Genomic DNA, 17,167 nt, shown 5'->3' on the forward strand with positions numbered 1-17,167 from the left:
ATCAGGAGATTATATCCCACACCTGGCCAGTAGGGTCCCACGACCACGGAGCCTCCCTCATTGCTAGCAGAGCAGTCTGAGATCTAACAGCAAGGTGGCAGTAAGGCTGGGGGAGGGGCGCCCACCATTGCTGAGGCTTAAGTGGGTAAACAAAGCCACTGGGAAGCTCGAATTGGGTGGAACCCACTGCAGCTCAAGGAGGCCGGCCTGCCTCTGTAGACTCCTCCTCTGGGGACAGGGCATAGCTAAACAAAAAGCAGCAGAAACCTCAGCAGAGGTAAATGCCCCTGTCTGATAGTTTTGAAGAGAGCAGTGGATCTCCTAGCACAGAGCTGGAGATCTGAGAATGGAAAGACTGCCTGCTCAAGTGGGTCCCTGACCCCTGAGTAGCCTAACTGGGAGACATTCCCCACTAGGTGCAGACAGACAACTCACACGGTGGGGTACACCCCTGAGATGAAGCTTCCAGAGCAAGAATCAGACAGCAACACTCGCTGTTCAGCAATATTCTATCTTGTGCAGCCTCCACTGCTGATACCCAGGCAAACAGGGTCTGGAGTGGACCTCAAGAAAACTCCAACAGACCTGCAGCTGGGGGTCCTGACTGTTAGAAGGAAAACTAACAAACAGAAAGGACACCCACACCAAAACCCCATCAGTATGTCACCAACATCAAAGATCAAAGGCAGATAAAACCACAAAGATGGGGGAAAAGCAGTGCAGAAAAGTTGGGAATTCAAAAAATCAGAGCGCATCTCCCCCTCCAAAGGAATGCAGTTCATCGCCAGCAACGGAACAAAGCTGGATGGAGAATGACTTTCACGAGTTGAGAGAAGAAGGCTTCAGTCATTCAAACTTCTCAGAGCTAAAGGAGGAATTATGTACCCAGACAAAGAAATTCAAAACCTTAAAAAAAGAATGAAAGAATGGATAACTAGAATAACCAATGCAGAGAAGTCCATAAACGAAGTGATAGAGATGAAAACCATGACATGAGAACTTGGTGACAAATGCACAAGCTTCAGTAACTGACTTGATCAACTGGAAGAAAGAGTATCAGAGATTGAAACCAATGAGAACAAAGATACAACATACCAGAATCTCTGGGACACATTTAAAGCAGTGTGTAGAGGGAAATTTATAGCACTAAATGCCCACAAGAGAAAGCAGGAAAGATTTTAAATTGATACCCTAACATCACAATTTAAAAAACTAGAGAAGCAAGAGCAAACACATTCAAAAGCTAGCAGAAGGCAAGAAATAACCAAGATCAGAGCAGAACTGAAGGAGATAGAGACACAAGAAACCTTCCAAAAAATCAATGAATCCAGGAGCTGGTGTTTTGAAAAGATCAACAAAATTGATAGACCGCTATCAAGACTAATAAAGAAGAAAAGAGAGAAGAATCAAATAGACACAATAAAAACTGATAAAAGGGATATCACCACCGACCCCACAGAAATACAAACTACCATCAGAGAATACAATAACTACGTCTATGCAAATAAACTAGAAAACCTAGAAGAAATGGATAATTTCCTGGACACTTACACTCTCCTAAGACTAAACCAGGAAGAAGTTGAATCCCTGAATTGACCAAGAGCAGGTTCTGAAATTGAGACAATAATTAATAGCCTACCAACCAAAAAAAAGTCCAGGACCAGATGGATTCACAGCTGAATTCTACCAGAGGTACAAGGAGGAGTTGGTACCATTCCCTCTGAAACTCTTCCAAGCAATAGAAAAAGAGGGAATCCTTCCTAACTCATTTGATGAGGCCAACATCATCCTGATACCAAAGCCTGACAGAGGTACAACCAAAAAAGAGAATTTGAGACCAATATCCCTGATGAACATCGATGCAAAAATCTGCAATAAAATGCTGGCAAACCGAATCCAGCAGTACATCAAAAAGCTTATCCACCATGATCAAGTGTACTTCATCCCTGGGATGCAAGGCTGGTTCAACATATGCAAATCAATAAACATAATCTAGCATATCAACAGAACCAAAGAGAAGAACCACATGATTATCTCAATGGATGCAGAAAAGGCCTTTGACAAAATTCAGCAGCCCTTCATGTTAAAAACTCTCAATAAATTTGGTATTGGTGGAATGCATCTCAAAATAATAAGAGCTATTTTTGACAAATCTACAGTCAATATCATACTGAATGGGCAAAAACTGGAAGCATTCCCTTTGAAAACGGGCACAAGACAGGGATGTTCTCTCTCACCACTCCTATTCTACATAGTGTTGGAAGTTTTGGCTAGGGCAATCAGGCAAGAGAAAGAAATCAAGGGTTTTCAGTTAGGAAAAGAAGAAGTCAAATTGTCCCTGTTTGCAGATGACATGATTGTATATTTAGAAAACCCCATTCTGTCAACCCAAAATCTCCTTAAGCTGGTAGGTAACTTCAGCAAAGTCTGAGGACACAAAATCAAGGTGCAAAAATCACAAGCATTCTTATACACCAGTAACAGACAAACAGAGAGCCAAATCATGAGTGAACTCCCATTCATAATAGTTTCGAAGAGAATAAAATACCTAGGAATCCAACTTACAAGGGATGTAAAGGACCTCTTCAAGGAGAACTACAAACCACTGCTCAGTGAAATAAAAAAGGACACAAACAAATGGAAGAACATATCATGCTCATGGATAGGAAAAATCAATATTGTGAAAATGGCCATACTTCCCAAGGTAATTTATAGATTCAATGCCATCCCCATCAAGCTACCAATGACTTTCTTCACAGAATTGGAAAAAAACGCTTTAAATTCATATGGAACCAAAAGAGAGCCTGCATTGCCAAGATACTCCTAAGCCAAAAGAACAAAGCTGGAGGCATCACACTACCTGACTTCAAACTATACTACAAGGCTACAGTAACCAAAACAGCATGGTACTGGTACCAAAACAGAGATATAGACCAATAGAACAGAACAGAGACCTCAGAAATAGTACCACACATCTACAGCCATCTGATCTTTGACAAACCTGACAAAAACAAGAAATGGGGAAAGGATTCCCTATTTAATAAATGGTGCTGGGAAAATTGGCTAGCCATAAGTAGAGAGCTGAAACTGGATCCTTTCCTTACTCCTTACACAAAAATTAATTCAAGATGGTTTAGAGACTTAAATGTTAGACCTAAAACCATAAAAACCCTAGAAGAAAACCTAGGGAATACCATTCAGGATATCGGCATGGGCAAGTACTTCAAGTCTAAAACACCAAAAGCAATGGCAACAAAAGCTAAAATCTACAAATGGGATCTAATTAAACTAAAGAGCTTCTTCACAGCAAAAGAAACTACCATCACAGTGAAGAGGCAACCTACAGAATGGGAGAAAATATTTGCAATCTACTCATCTGACAAAGGGCTAATATCTAGAACCTATAAAGAACTCAATCAAATTTACAAGAAAAAAACAAACAAACCCATCAAAAAGTGGGCAAAGGATATGAACAGACACTTCTCAAAAGAAAACATTCATACAGCCAACAGACACGTGAAAAAAATGTTCATCATCACTCACCATGAGAGAAATGCAAATCAAAACCACAATGAGATACCATCTCACACCAGTTAGAATAGCAATCATTAAAAAATCAAGAAACAACAGGTGCTGGAGAGGATGTGGAGAAATAGGAACTTTTACACTGTTGGTGGGACTGTAAACTAGTTCAACCATTGTGGAAAACAGTGTGGCAATTCCTCAAGGATCTAGAAATAGAAATAACATTTGACCCAGCCATCCCATTACTGGGGATATACCCAAAGGATTATAAATCATGCTGCTATAAAGACACATGCACACATATGCTTATTGCGGCACTATTCACAATAGCAAAGGCTTGGAATCAACCCTAATGTCCATCAGTGACAGACTGGATTAAGAAAATGTGGCACATATACACCATAGAATAATATGCAGCCATAAAAAAGGATGAGTTTGTGCCCTTTGTAGGGACATGGATGCAGCTGGAAACCATCATTCTCAGCAAACTATCACAAGAACAGAAAACCAAATACCGCATATTCTCACTCATAGGTGGGAATTGAACAATGAGATCACTTGGACACAGGAAGGGGAACATCACACATGGGGTCCTATTGTGGGGACGGGGTCGGGGGGAGGGATAGCATTAGGAGATATACCTAATGTAAATGATGAGTTAATGGGTGCAGCACACCATCATGGCACATGTATATATATGTAACAAACCTGCACGTTGTGCACATGTACCCTAGAACTTAAAGTATAATTTTAAAAAAGAAAGAAATGCAAATTTACAGTACAGTGCTATAACATTTCATAGTCACTCAATTTGTAAATATTAAAATGTGACATCACCAATCATTAACAACATGTAAAAAAAGAAGGAACTGTTGATATAAATGTATATTAGAATAAACACTGTAGGAAACCTTCTAAGAGTAGAATATGCACAATATCCCAGAATACCCATTTGTACTTACATATACTAGAGAAAGTCAAATAGCTTTACTGTAAAAATGTCATATCACTGCTTGAATATATGAATTTTTGGCTATCACTGTATTTACTTTCTATTTTAAAATAAAATTGTGTAATTACTTTGAGTCAAATGATTGATTCCAATGTACATATTAATATTGATATAGGAGTTAAGAAAAAATTGTTTAGGCAGATAATGAGGGTACAGTTGTCAATGGTAAGATTTTTCCTTCTAATGAAAAGCAGCCCCCAAATCATTTTCTTTCTAAAAAGAGGAGCCTATAAAATTGAACTGCAAACATAGACAAGCAAGCTGGAAGCTTGCAAGGTGAATGCCAGCAGTTGTGCCAATAGGAAAAGGCTACCTGGGACTAGGCATGTTCATATGGCAGCTGCATCTTCCCTTCTCTTTGACAGCCACGTGTACAGTAAGGAGAAGGCAACACGACGCTGGCCAGGCAAAGATCCCATTTGCTTAATAACATTAGGGTGTGGCGGCCAACTTCCCGGCATATTATGTAAATATCACTCCTGGTCTAACCAATCTTTGGGCCCTATTTAAATCAGACACTGTTTCCTCAAGACTGTTTATAAAATCCAGTGCACCCCACCAGGGGCAGGGATTCACTTTCAGGTGCCGTTCTCTCTCACAGGAGAGGAAGCTGTCCTTTCTCTTTCTTTTGCCTATTAAACCTGTGCTCCTAAACTCACTCCCTGTGTGTGTCCATGCCCTTAATCTTCTTGGTGTGAGATAATGAACCTCAGGTATTTACCCAGACAGTGATGCCGCTTCATTATGACTTAATTTAACCAACAAGTATTGTGTTCAAATTATTTTACTGTATTCCTGACTAATGCCCATTAATAGGATAATTTTTTACTATGTACTTATCAAGAAATTTGTATATTTATTTATACACAATTGAAAAACCAAAAATGAAATAGGTCTGCTGGCAAAACAAGTTGACATAAACATTTTGCCACAGTTAATATAGATGAGTCTGAGAATGTCATCTATGTTATTTAGAAAGACACGAACATGCTGGGATCTCAGAGCAGTGTACTTACTGACACGGATGCATCTGGGAGTAGGAGACCAGCCATTCTCTGTACATGTGACTGTGGTCTGCTCTTTTGGAAGACTGTAGCCACGATGGCAGGCAACTTCTATAGCGTTACCCTGTACAAACTTTCTTCCACTATTGTCATTATATCCATTTTCCAAATAAGGAAAATAACATTTTCCTGAGGACCATAACAATGATAAATAAATAAAGTAAAGGAGAAGCATAAATTTGCCCAAAGTAGTATATGAAAATTATTTTTACAATATTTAAATAAGATTGCATAAACATCCAAAAATAATGTATAACTGAAGATGAACTGAAGTGACTAACAAAGGTTTGTACAAAAAGAAATATCAATATTCAATATTACTTATCTTTAGTTTTTGTAATTAAAAGATGTATAAATTACATAGATATTCTCATCAAGTCCCTATATTTATTTCTCCTGTGATTTTCAAGAAGAAATCCTCATAATAGGAAAGAACTATTTTGGTCATTTTGCTTGAACAACTCTTTTCTTGGCCCTATTTCTGTTACATAAGACAAGTGTAATCACTTAAGTGCCCTCCTCTCTTCGATCTTTGAAAGTTTTCTACATGTATAGTAGTACAGAGGTTTACTTACTGAGGCATGGTACTGCTGGTGACCACCCATCTTGAGTGCAATGAATGTAATTCCAGTAACTTCCTGAAGGAGTCTCAAAAGATTCATCACAGCGATAGGAGAAATATTTTCCTACAGGTACTGGAAAGTATGGTCTACGCATGTTCTCATAATACAGTTCTCCATGTTTAATGTTTGGAAAATCACAAGGTCTCACTTGCAACAAAAATTAAAGAAAGTATAAAGAAGTTTTACTGTAACAAATAATCATATTAGAGATAAATTTTTATCACTGAATTATATTCTCTTCTTCAATACACACATACACACACACACATATAAATATTCTTTCTCATCTCCCTCTTTCTTAAATTCAGTGATTTATTTTCTTTGGTATTTGATTAGAGAAATTTTCATGTAGTTTCTACAAACATTTATTATGTGGATTATAAACTGAATAATTGTATATCCTAAATGTCTTTTTCTAACAAAGACTAGTGAATGATACTTCTTTCAGTATAGTTTCTTGGCCTGCAATCCACATATCTTGTAATTAATAGATTTTTTCCCTATTTACTGGAAGCTCCCAGTGTTGAAATTAAAACATTTACTTAGTCTTATCTCTTTTAAGTAACATTCTACATTTTTCCCCATCACTTTTTAAAGATTTGGAATGGTTTCTATTTACTATTGGACTTTGCCTAACAATAATTCTGCATTGGGAAAGCTTGAGTCTTAGATTTGCGGGAACTGTGTCTTAAAGATTTCAATTGAATTTCACATTAAATAGTACAGCAGAGATTTGAAAGCTTGTGGTTGATTTCAAAACAAGTATGAGTATCCATCTTATTACGGGTTTTCCCAGAATGTCATAAAATAAAATTGTCCACTGAGATTTCTTTCCAAAAGGAATAAAAAGGAGGTATAATAAAAAACATATGTCATTACCACAGGCTCGAGCTATTTAGCTATTCTCTAATTTTGTCACATTTACATCTGTTTTTATCCATTTTACAAATTGATTCCTTGAAGCAAGTATTAGTACCCACAGAGGGTCTCATCAGGGCTAAGAATAGAAGGACTTCAAATAGCCTCATTTCACTTGTTACCCTTCTGCAAATGTAGTTTTTGGTTTCACAGCATTTATGGTGCTTCCATCATAAAGTTGGCTCAGACAGATCTTGAAATTGATAAAAATATTCACTAATTTTTATAACTACTGCTAATATATTAATACTGTAATTTATTTGACCCAGGCTCAGGATCTTAGAATCAACATTGTTAAATTTCATCTTATTAGATTCAGCTTAGCACATAAGATTCTCTTTGAATGCTGAATCTGCCCTATTGCAGATTCATTATCATCGTCTGTATCATTTGAATTGTTAATTTGTACTGCCCTTCCCCTAAATCGTTAAAGTGTTCAATGACACAGTGAGCAATGAAGCAGGCCTGAGAATAAAGTCTTGCATCTGATAATTAGATATGGTTATTTAATGAAATTACAAACTGATAAACCATATAACTGATCAACTTCTCTATCTTGTCCATGAGAACTCCAAATGGTTCATTGTTGAACATTAATAATTGAAATCCAAATATAGTTGGATCTCGGTTTAGATACATTTTGGCTGAACTACATTGTCATAAGCCAACTATAAAATCATTAAATATTTTCCTTATAATTCTTATGCACATTGAAATCTGTTTCATACTGATAATAGCTTCCTCTCTTAGGGACTGGAATTATGCCAGGAATTAGAGTTGAAGTCATTGATCAATCATTTGTATCGTATTTTTCTTTCATGGAATATATAGTTTAAGTGTGGTACATCTTGTCTATGTACTGCTAGATAGAAAGAAAATAAATTTGATCGTAGAGATAGGAAAAATATTAAAAAGGGGTAAAGGAGCATTCCAGAAATAAAATACTCTGTTGACTTGAGTGGTATTTTGCTACATGTAATGGTTTTAGGAAATTACCTCCAACACTAGGAAATTACTAAGACTTGGAGTCCTTCAACACTCCTTCCTCCAAATAGTGGTGCCTAATTTCTCTTCCCTTGGATATATGCAGGACTTAGTGTCTCACTTCGAAAAAATAGATATGACTGTAGTTAACGGTGTGTGAGTAGATAATTGATATGGTTTGGCTCTGTGTCCCCACACGTATCTCATGTTGAATTCTAATTCCCAATGTTGAGGAAGGTGATTTGATCATGGAGGTGGATCTCCCCCTTGCTGTTTTCATGATAGTGAGTGAGGTCTCATGAGACCTGGTTGTTTAAAAGTGTGTAGCAGTTCCCATTACTGTGGCCTGGGCCATGATCCTGGTTGCAACACAAGAAGACAGTCTGATTCACAACTACGTATATAAGCCATTTTCAGATTCCTGACTGATAGAAACTGTAAGATAATAAAGGTTAGTTGTTTTAACTAAATATATTTCTGGGGTATTTTGTTACAATGCATTAAATAACTAATATAGTATGTGTTAGATGACATTATTTTTATCTAGTATTTTAATTCAGATATTGGAAGAATTTATTAATAAGGGAAACATACATTCATAAACACACATACACATTTAATTTTGAGTAACAAAAAAATTGAGTTTTGGCAACTTTGAAAACTAAGGAATACTTCCAACAACCTTACTTTATGTACACAATAAGACAAATATTTGGTTTTATTGAGTCCCTGTTTTTATGCATTTAAAAGAAATTTCAGAATTAAGAAATGGGTCACGATATGAATGGAACTTACAGGAACATCTTGGAGCAGGTATCCAGCCAGTGCTTGTGCATTTTGCTGTATTTCCCCGGGTTGCAGGATAAAAACCATTTATACACTGGTACCTGATTTCATCTCCAGTTCTGTGTTTAATCCTTAAAGGTGAGTAGACACCATTTGGAATATAAGGAACATTACATGTTTTTTCTGAAAAGAAAATAGATGTGTGGATAATGTAGAAATACCCATTAAAATTCATCATTTATACAAACATTTAAAAGTAGTTGTTATTTATTTGTCCTTAGCATAATACAAAACGGCATTAAAATGAACACATCATAGTATCCTTTCTGGTATGTCACTTATTTTTTCCTTCACTATATTGTTGTCATCTGACATATTTGTACCTCCTGGGCTCTTAATCTCTTCTTCTCCAAAGTCATTCCATACTTCATGACTTTCCATAACTGGCAATGATCTCATCACCTATAACTTCAATGCTTACTTTCATTTTCCTTCTATTCTTTGGTTTCTGTGGTTCTCATAAGGATTGTTTACAAATATTCAGGATTTCTTTTTTTTGGACAATTGATAGGACTGCACAACCCTTTCTCTTTGAAGTAACTGTGGCCATGTGATTGCATAAGAGACTATAATAAAAGCGGAAGTAATATCTTTCACTTTAGAGAGAAGTTTTAAAATCTATTGTGTGAATTTTTATTTTCTCTTTCCCAATGACACCGTGAGTAAAGAAGGACATGAAAAAAATGGTGTTTCTGTCACCTGATTCTTACAATTAATACAATGAGTAAAGTCCCTTCTGATCTACATTGAAAGTGAATATGAATGAAAATAAACTTTAGTCTTAATATCTTAAACATTGAGATATTGCATTACATTTTTCTTACTATAATAGGATAAAATAGCAGAGGGTTTGGAAAACCTTTTCTGTAAAGGGCCAGATAAAAGGTCTCTGCTGCAACAACTCAACTCTGCCATTACAGTACAAAAGTAGTGATAGACAATACATAAACAAATGAACATGGCAGTGTTTCAATCAAACTTTGTTTACACAAAGGGGGCAAGTTGTATTTTACCTGCAGCCTATAGTTTGCCATCCTTTGGCCCAGTGTGTCCTAATCTATAAAGCACCTTCTCATTCCTTTCCATTAACTCTGCTATATCTCAATATTGGATCCATTTGCAATATTCCTTTTAAAATAAAATACTATGCATTTTAAGGATTGCAGAAAAGCTATATGACCACTTATATTGGAGTCATATTTTATTTTGGACTAAAAAGCTGTGGTGGACATTCAGCATTGCTTGAAATCAATTTATATACTCCCAATTTATTTACTATTTGATTTCCCACAGTAAATGATCCATAGTCTCCTCACTTTTCTCAAGTCACCTGAAACAATTGCCTCTTCATCAACAGATAATAAATCTCTATTCACATAAAACAATTGAGACGACCAGTAGTGAGTTCCCTATACTTCTTTCCAGCATTCCTCAACATTATCTGTATCTATACTGATTTAAGTATTTTGTTTAGTCTTCAATGGTAAGATGTTGCTTTCAAATTCAGGTTAGCTTTAATTCTTTTATTTTCCCCTGTATTTTAAACCATTGTTTATTCCTTCCTTCTTTCTTACCTTATCAACCATGCTCTTAAATTGATATGGAAGCTTTTGCAGTTTAAATCCCTTCTCTCAACACTTTGTTCAAATTTAGCTAATGTACTACATTTCCCCACCCCTTCAAAACCAAAATCCTTAAAATACCATTTTATAATTGCTATCTCCACTTTCCAGTCTCACATTTATTCTTCAACTCACTACTGCCTAGTTTCTGACACCTCTCTTTTGTTGTCATTGCTCTGATAAAAGCTATCAATGAGCTCCAATGTCCAAATTCAGAAATGCTTTGCATTTCACATATTCTAGTCACTGGTACATACTATGGGCTTCCTAATTATGTATTGAACTGAACAGAGAAAACTCTGTAATATTTGACTCTGTTGATTATGGACTTTTTGGTGTTCTCCATTACCTCATATATTTATGTTCTCCTGCTTCTCCTTGTCTTTGTCTAAGTGATGCTTTTCTTTTATATTTTATTATTTTCCTTTACTTTATATTTTTTGTTTCTCATCTTCTACTTTACTTAATTTTTAGGTTCTGCCTACTTGTCACATCTCATCTCCTGCCATTTTCCTACTTCTTCTCTATACTACCACCATTCCTTTCTTATAACTTGTATATTTAGTTAAACATAAAATTTTATAAAGTTTTTATTATTCATTACATATTTCCTCTTCTCAATACCATACTTCCACTGTGTCCATTTAGCTCCTAAGTTTATACTTCATTCTGACAGAATAAACTTTAATATATCTCTATAGCTAACAGGATAATATATCTAGATTAGCAATAATAATATGAGAAATAATATGTATGTGACTTAGTATACAAGTTTTAAAGTCTTACTATTTTAAAATTTTACTATTTTATGTAAAATATGTCTTCAGTGTTTGACGTTGACACTAACTTCAAATGAGTCTTAAATGTATTCCTTTTTTCTTTTTTTCTCTGTCACTTCATTCTTCTCTATCATATTTTCATATACTCATTAAAGTTCAGTTTATGTATCTTCAATTATTTTTCCTTATGATATAGCTCAATTTAATACCAATTTTTGAAGTCAAAAGCTATGAGATACAAAAAACAAGAGTTTAACTAAGAAATCAATAAAATAATACGGAACAATTTTGTTAAGAATAGAAGGACTTCTGGTGATTATGCTCGAGCAGTAGACATAAATCCTGTGATATACCTTAATTTCTTATACTCACAATCATTTTTAAAATAAATCATGTTATTAAAACATTGTTCAAACCTGTACCTTTATCCAAAATAATATTTGAGATTATCCATATTTTCCTACTATTGGAAACAAGCATTAGTCATTTGAAGTTAGAATACTAATTCATGGTTAGCACTCTGTGTTTTGAACCAATAGAAAATCCAATCTGTACAGGGAAGAAATGGATTTGGATCAAAGATAGCTTTAATTTAACAGTTCTTGGTACCTTTGATTGTTTCTGTAAATAACTTTCTGTTACAGATTGTTCCTATTGGACACAGAGACCAAAGTTTTGACAATTCAATCAGTCCTCTGATATGCATGTGCCATAGACCAGATTGAAGAAAATTTAAGTATTTAAAATTTAAGTAGATTATTTTACTTTAATGTTATCTTATTATTTAGTTCCAAACTTCTTATAGATTTAGAAGCAACAAAGAGAGTTTGAAGTTACCTGATTTCAGAGAAAATGATGTGTATAGATTTTGAATTCATCTTATATCAGAAAGTAGATCTTTGCTTTGTACCAAGAAAATAGTCATGTTTATGCTATATTGGCATACAAAGAGCGGAATTCTTTTATTAAGAAAGACTTCTCTATATCTAATCAGCGTAAAATATGTTTCAATAAAATAAAACATGGTGAGAGAGTGTATGCTTAACTAACTTGGGATGAATTTTCCCTTATTTATATTGATTATTAGCGAACTGTCTTCTGAAAAGGAGTACTCAATCCCAGTGCCTTCTCTTGGTATCTCTTTTCCTACAGAAAGCAGGACCCTCAAGCATAGCCTTGAATATTTAGGTTTTACTTGTATTTGTGACTGAGAAATGGAAAAAAATATATAAAAGAAAAATGCTTTATAAATATAGAGTCTTTGGTTTGTGTGTGTGTGTGTATGTATGTGTGTATGTGTGTGTGTGTGTGAATCAATCAGTGTTCAAGAGAAGCAAGAATAGAAATGCAGTAACACATTTGGGAAAAACAGATGAATTTCTCATTGTGAAAACAAATATGTGCTAAGGAAGACTTTTAAGTAGGTAGCAAAGTGAACAAGTAAAAGAGGTGAAATAATCAGATAACTACAAGGAGGTAGTCATGCTGCAGAGTTACATGTTCAAATAAAACTAAATTCCCAGAGTCTTATTTTGAATTCATCGAAAGCTGAAATGGTGGTTTATTGTAATGTTTATCTTCAATACACAGCAAGGCTCTGATGTAAAATAAGTGGTTTATAAGTTACATTTTGATTATTGAATGGATAAATTCGATAAATTCACTGTAGATTTGAGAGGGGTTCTGGAAGTAATATACTTCAGGTAGAAGTTAATGTCAAAGGACTTGTGCATGCACTTCCTTTGCTTAGGAACTATGAATGCCGTGAAGACAAATAGTTGGACCCCACACACCATTAGCCAAACATGGATCTGATGTGGGTTATTACTGTCTCGTGTTCATTATTTTTTTTCTAAAATATGTTCTTAACAGTGCCTAAAAGTAGAGATCACGCAATTGTGAAGAAAAATATGTTTTCCAAGGAGACACTTGTGAGCTCAAATCAAAATTTTTTTAGTGTATAAAATTAACCCAAAATTAACTATTCTTTTTGTAAAAGAGGATTACTAAAGCACGGTTTAAACATGTATTTATGAATCACAGGATTTAAAGTTCAGAGGGCTCTTAAGAGTTCAACTCTTCTTTCTCTCACAGTATGGCAGTATCACCGGTTTAGATTTCTGGACCATATGTGGTAACACTGTTCCTCGTTTCACTCATTGTAGGAGTCCTCATCAAAAGAAAACTCACTCCTTTTATAAATGTTTGAAAATACCTCAAAACAGTTATCACCACACTATAGCTATAGCTTCTTACTGTACTTCTTATGGCATAATTTCTTAAAGTGAGCCACTGTCTATATTCTCTCTTCTTGGCCATGATAGTTTGAAACGTTCCCTTTTAAAATGAAGTGGGTTAAGTAGAACACTCTATTCCAGATATATTTTTTGGTGGGCAAAGAGCACAGTTGAAATGAACTCTTTGGCTCTGTATAACATCCCTCCATAATGAAACTTAAGAGAGTTTGGGTTTTTTTGTTTTTTGTTTTTTTTTTTGGTTTTTCCATTTTCCAGCACCATTATCACTGTTGAGTCATACTGGGCCTGTTGTTAACAAAAATATTCATTTCCTTCCACTTAATTCCATTGTTAGTTGAGAGTTTCCTCACCTGTTAGTAATACAAGTTACTTTTAAAGTATTTTAAAATATTAATATAATTTAAATAAATTCTGGGCATTAGTAGAGCAGTCTACTTGTTTGAGAGTTGTATGTTACTGAGAATTAGGAAGTCTATTATTGTCCTGGCTCTACTCTAGACATGGTTTTTGATGATAAATCAATGACTTAATAAGCTACTGAACTTTTCTGGCCCTGTTTATGTCTGTTTTCAGAGTGTGTGTATCGTATGAAGTGTTCTCAAAATGAACCTTGAACACAGAAAATTCTATGTATTTTTAATAATAGTTTATTTACATAAATTAGCACTCTATTTTTTATTAAAATAAGTGGCTTTATTAAAAGAATTAATTAAAATATGTGATAAATTTGTATAGATCCAGAAAATAAATGTAACATTACCTTCACATGAAGGCAACGGATGCCATCCAGATTCAGTGCATACAGAATCTCCTCTTTCACTGTATTCATAACCCATGTTACATTTATATTGAAATCGTTCATTCTCCTTATAAATAATCTTCTGAGATATAGGAGATCCATGTATAACATCTGGGGATTTGCATGAAATTTCTAAATAGAAGGGATTAAATTCCAAAATGTTTATTGCAAATTAAAAGACTGTGACCAGAACATAATTATATGAAAACAGAAATGTTTCCATCAGGTAAATCAGTCAACCAAACAAAAGTTCTGTTTTGACTTGACCACTTAATAAATGATTTATCTGAAGAAAGTTACAATTTTGATTAAAATTATTCTTCTAATTTTATTTAGTTTCAGGACAAATTAGCCTTCTTGAAATAAATAGTGACCAGTAACATTCATCAAGTGTATATATAAAATTGACCATAAATATAGTTTTATTGTGATGTTTTCACTGAATGACCTGCAAAAAATAACACGTCTTCAAATTGTTGATAAGACAGCAATTATCAACAGGACTCTTTGTCAAAGACATTGATTTAACTCACTGTCATTATATCTCTGAAAAGTAACTGACCTGTTTTTGTGTCATCACCATTTAGCCAAGATTTCCTCAGGAAAAAAAAAAAAAAAAGGCCATCATCTTTTATACCCACTTCTCTCAAATATTTTTACCTGGAATTATGCCAATCATAAGTAGTTTCCCAAACTCTGTTCTCCCACTTTCTAATCCATTTTCCTTGTGTGTAGCTTAATGACCTCTCAAGTAGACACATCATAACTCCACTTGTTCTTCATTGATTCCCAAACCAGTCTGAATAAAAGGCGTGTTCTTCAGCATGGTGCATGCAGCACTCTGTATTGGCCCACCTTCTATTTATCACTGACTCATTCCCTACTTGCATTCTACACTAAGGTGCCTAGGAACAATGGACAAGAATCAGTGGTGCTTCATGCGCCTTAAAACCTTACTGCCCTTCCACTTCCCTTTCCCTGAACTCTGGTATGCTTTTGCTCTAATTTTCATCTACCACATCTCATTTTTTTCTTTAAGACTTAATCGTAGGCATCAGCCATTCCAGGAAGGTTTCACTAACCACAAGAATCTAGTTGTAAGGATGTAAATTCCGTCCATGTACTTCTAAAGTACATGATATTTGCTATGCTGAATAAAAATATTAGTTTTTAACATAAAGAACTATTGTTGTTAGAAAGAGTTCTTAAGAAGAGAAATTCTTTTCTCTGTATCTAACTATAAGATAGAAAAGACTTTAAAAGTAAAAATAATTTAGAGATTTTAGATAATATTAAAATATAAATATAACAGAAACTTCTGCCAAACATTTATTGGTAAAATGAACTTGCACTATGGTACTACTAAACAAATCAACCACGATTTTTACCACAGCAGCCAAAATCATTGATTGGTCATGATGCACAAGTTGGCAGTATTATGACTAAAAATATTCTGGCTTACAGTTTACTATAAAACTTCTTTTAAGAGGCAATGATTTATTTAGTGGATTCTGTTCATTTCAGCAACATTTATAGTAAACTTGCAGTACAAATATAAAACAGGTCTGCTTCCCAGAAGTGTTATTCAAAAATGAATGTCATTTTAATGTATCTCTGGAAATACATAATGAATCTATGGCTTTCAAAATTAAAAACAAATGTCTATTCCAGAGGTCTTACAACTTGCAGCAAAAATGCTCAGCATTCTCTTTCAGCCTAAGAGGCAACTACAATGGAGTTATGGTTAAAGCACGGACTCTGGTGTCAGATAACCTACATTTAAATCCTAACTTGACTCTTTATGCCATGATAATCCAGGGCATGTATTTAACTTCTTTGCACCAGTCTCCTCAATTATAAAATAAAAGTGATGAGTAAATAAATCATGGAATTTTTTTGAAAGGTAAAATGAAATGATGCATGCAAAGAACTTAGCTCAATTACAGGCAGATAGTAAGTGCTCAATAAACATTAGCTATTGTTAATATTGCTGATACTCCTTAGAATGAATGATGTTTTAAATGTATATTTACATTTGAAAAGCTAAAAATACTAAAAGAGTAAGCGTATCTTACCCACACACTTTGGTTTCTCTTTACTCCAAACACCACCTTCTGAACAATGCATTTCGTTATCTCCTTCAATCTTGTAGCCTGAGTTACATGCAAACCGTACTACTTGTCCAAAATGGTATTCCCGATCTGCTTCCATTGCACCACTGATAATTTTTCCATTCTCTGGTGGTTTCACTGGTAAACACTTCACAACTGAAGAAAATACATACAAGGTTTTCTAACGGAATTTTAAAAGTTTATTGTGAAAAATATATGGATGTATAAAATCATCCTCAGGATAAGATTGGAGGAATGTACTTAAATTATTTTTAGAAGCATTTGATATACCTGTTTGCTAGAGATACATGTTTCTAAGAAACAAGCAAATGGAATGTTTATTCCTGATTCTTTTCTATGGGAGTGGACAACGAAAATTACTACTTTCAATGCTAGCTTGTATTTTTGTAGTAACAAACAAGTGTTTTTAAATAATTAAGAAAAATAAAGCTCGAGATAATTAAATACAACATTTTCATTTATGCCCCAGCATAATATAACACCGCATGCCTAAAAGATGTAAAAGCAAACTTTATGACATTAACATCAATAGAGAAATCATCATTAATTTTCCGTCCTCTTCAACTTCAGTGTTCAAAATAATTTGAGTACTTCTTTTGATTCTA

The 17,167-nt window shown here is 34.5% G+C and overlaps 1 protein-coding gene across 3 annotated transcripts in view; it reads right to left on the reverse strand.

The window, feature by feature from the left end:
* CFH (complement factor H) overlaps positions 1-17,167 on the reverse strand; it is a 111,176-nt gene that overhangs the window by 68,761 nt on the left and 25,248 nt on the right. For all 3 annotated transcript variants that reach the window (XM_007989083.3, XM_007989082.3, XM_007989085.3), the window contains exons 5-9: positions 16,506-16,697; positions 14,392-14,562; positions 8,922-9,095; positions 6,177-6,371; positions 5,554-5,730 (exon numbers count right to left, since the gene is read on the reverse strand). In XM_007989083.3, coding sequence (XP_007987274.2) covers positions 5,554-5,730; positions 6,177-6,371; positions 8,922-9,095; positions 14,392-14,562; positions 16,506-16,697 — 909 coding nt within the window. The remainder of the gene's footprint in view (positions 1-5,553; positions 5,731-6,176; positions 6,372-8,921; positions 9,096-14,391; positions 14,563-16,505; positions 16,698-17,167) is intronic.

This window comes from Chlorocebus sabaeus, chromosome 25 (genome assembly GCF_047675955.1).
Source record: "Chlorocebus sabaeus isolate Y175 chromosome 25, mChlSab1.0.hap1, whole genome shotgun sequence".
Lineage (NCBI taxonomy): Eukaryota > Metazoa > Chordata > Mammalia > Primates > Cercopithecidae > Chlorocebus > Chlorocebus sabaeus.